Here is a 2,934-nt window from a genome sequence, read left to right as displayed (position 1 = left end):
GTCAATGTGTTCAGGCATTGTAATTGGTGTTCCTTCCAAAGCATTCCACATGTTCATTTTATACTCGTACTGGTGTGTCCATTCCTTGGTGTAGTCTCCCCAATAACCATAGGCCACCCGTGGTAGAGGACATTCTTCGGAAATCTTCAAACCTATGTAATGGTTATCGTTGACCTGTGCCATTACAATTCTTCTTTTCTTTATCGCCTCCTCGCACCTAGTTCTTGAGGGTACGTAATACAAGAGCCACCCGGAAAGCCTTTGCTGAATACAATCACAACACAAGTGAATGTGTCCGCTAAAAGTTGACCGCCAAAAGGAATTTTCATCCAAAACTAATAACCGGCCGTCTTTGACCCCTTCCGCCATTTCACGTTAGATACCAACTCTTTGAACTTCAATTCTTTCTCTTTTGAATCCCCTTGCATGATCATGGTTAAATAGAGTTGCTTTTCCTCCACAAGTTTAGCCGCCATTCTTATTCTTTCATATTCGATTTGGGTGAGGTTGAGTTCGTCGGCTTGCTCGAAATGCCCTAATTGTTCGGTTGCCACATGGTAACCACAATTCCCATCCCCATCAACGTCGTCGGTGGATATAAGGTGATCTAACATGACATAAGGAAGTTGGTCGGTATACTCTTTGTACAAAGTGTAAGTAACACGATGTGGTCTTCCTTGCGAATCCCTAGGTGTCTTAGGATTACCCTTTATTCCTCTTATCGTCACCATAACACTAGTTTGGCTTTGCTGGGTACCGACCGCATGCTCAATAATATCCATATCTTCATTTTCTTGCATTTTTGACCGACCTCGTTTCTTAAGAATTAAAGACTTTTCGTACTCCTTATATTCCGTCTGGACATGCTCATGATGTGATAGGTCTCTATCGCAACCCTTGTCATTGTTAACAGTTTCTCTAAATGACATTTTAGTTGTTGGTCTTCCGGGTGGTTTTTGTTTGATTGGATCTTATTCAAACCCCAAGCTCTTACGGGCGGACGACCACAAGTTAGCAACCAAAATGCGTCTTCCTGCACAATTCATTTTTCGGTATTTTTCGTTAATGTACTTTCCAATCTCCAAGTCTCCAAATTCTTCATCGGCTAAACCTGTGGGCTTTGGGATGAATGAAAGTTGCTGCCAGAATGGATCGATATCTTCCAGAGGAATCGAACCTTTGTACCCATAGAGTTTATGTTTACAAGGGAGGCCGAGCCAAATATCGGTTGTACAATTACACTTCGTATTCATCACCTCTCTCGCCTCCGCTTTAGCTCTAAAATCTATAAGCGCATCCATCATATAGTTAATTTCCCATCATGATACTTGGTGTGATACCAACCATAACAAAGCTTTGTCCCTTACGTGTTGCATAAAAAAACGGTCTTTACTCAACTCCATCTGAGTGACTATTTTTCTTAGGCCATCCTCTGCGTACTCGTGAATAGCTTCTTGTACGGTAACTACCCCACCCCTATTTTGATCCAATTTTTTTTTTCAAACGTCCGTGAGACTGCTCTGCAAGACTTTTAGACTCATTTTTGAAGTGCTTGTATCTATTGGTCCATGCATAAACAAACTTCTCCTTCCAAGGATTCAACCATGTACTCAGGAAATACTCAACAACCTTATTATGATCCGTGCTCCAAACATCAATAAACTTCTGCAAGTTGGCATAATACTTAACCTATGTTTTCGAATGAGACAAATAGTCCCAATCTTGGCAAAAAACTTTCCATACATCCCCATCTTCATCGTATTTTTCCTTTTCTTTCTTTTTCTCTTCCGCTCGCTCTTTTTTGGAAAGTTTACTTAAACGTTCATCTTCTTCCTTAGAACGTTGATTGCCCTTCTTAGTATGGATCTTTTGGATTTGATTCTTGCAATTAGAAAAAAGATTGGTTTGGATGTGCCATGTACAAAGAAATTGTTGAGCAAGTGGAAAGACTTGACGAACGACACTCATAATTGCAAAATCTTTATCCGTAAATATAACCTGTGGCGTCTCTTCTCCACGGTAAATCAACCTCACTTGTTCCAACGCCCAAACATAGTCCTCTATTTCTTATTTTTCCACAAAGCACCATGCAAACGGTGAATGAATTTTTATCCGAAGTATGGCTAACCACGTTCAATATCGGCATGTTATACTTGTTTGTATTGTAGGTGCAATCTATGAATAGAACCTGGTAAAAACACTGAGCCAAATCCACCATCCTTGGATGTGCAAGAAAAATATGAGTCACTTTCTCATCCGGACCCACCTTAGTTTGCATGGCGTAGTTAAGAGTTTCTGCTAACCACTCTGATTGTTGCATAATGAACCTACCATCCCATTCAGTTCTCTTAATCGTTGCTTTGGCGGCGTTGATTGTGGAAATGGTGGACAAGTTATCCTTATCTTCCGCCCTTATTTCATTTAGGATCTTAAGTGGTCTAAATCCCTTCATCTTCCTAACTTTATCCATCTGATGTGGTTTCAACCGGGCATATGCAGGGTGTCCATATAAACTTGTGGGTGGAGGATGGTTGTGACGACCGTCCGGAATACTATACAATCGGAATATATCGTCTTCATGGCGTCTTTTGAAAACAATCCTGAACGGGCATTCACACTTCTTCGAATTTGTTTTATAGACCATAGTCGTCTTCTTCTCATACTTGTAATTCTTGCCTTTGTGACTTTCTCCCTTCTTACCCGTTCTCTCGCATACCATTTCCATCTTGTTACCATCGACGTGTCTACTTTGAACAACCACACACATCTTCTCTTTTACCTTAGGGATAAGCCATTTTGATGTCATCCTTGGTTTCCCATGTCTACATTGAGCAAACAATTAAATTAGACAACCATGAGATCACTAATAAAATTATTTGAATATATAAATATCTCGACTCGGTTAAGGTAAACGTACCAAATCAGTCATATAGT

The 2,934-nt window shown here is 40.3% G+C and overlaps 1 protein-coding gene across 1 annotated transcript; it reads right to left on the bottom strand.

Annotated features, from left to right (window-relative positions):
- Positions 1–1,981: 1,981 nt before the first annotated feature.
- LOC113279932 lies at positions 1,982–2,725 on the bottom strand. Its single transcript, XM_026528570.1, has one exon. The coding sequence runs from the start codon at positions 2,723–2,725 to the stop codon at positions 1,982–1,984; it is 744 nt and encodes a 247-aa protein (XP_026384355.1).
- Positions 2,726–2,934: the final 209 nt, after the last annotated feature.

Source organism: Papaver somniferum, chromosome 5, assembly GCF_003573695.1.
Source record: "Papaver somniferum cultivar HN1 chromosome 5, ASM357369v1, whole genome shotgun sequence".
Classification (NCBI taxonomy): Eukaryota; Viridiplantae; Streptophyta; class Magnoliopsida; order Ranunculales; family Papaveraceae; genus Papaver; species Papaver somniferum.
Note: the sequence above shows the minus strand (reverse complement) of the source record. Positions and strands in the feature narration are given on the sequence as shown.

Excerpts from the sequence above, each read along its gene's own strand:
- LOC113279932 (XM_026528570.1), bottom strand. The coding sequence starts at position 2,725 with ATGGAAATGGTATGCGAGAGAACGGGTAAGAAGGGAGAAAGTCACAAA.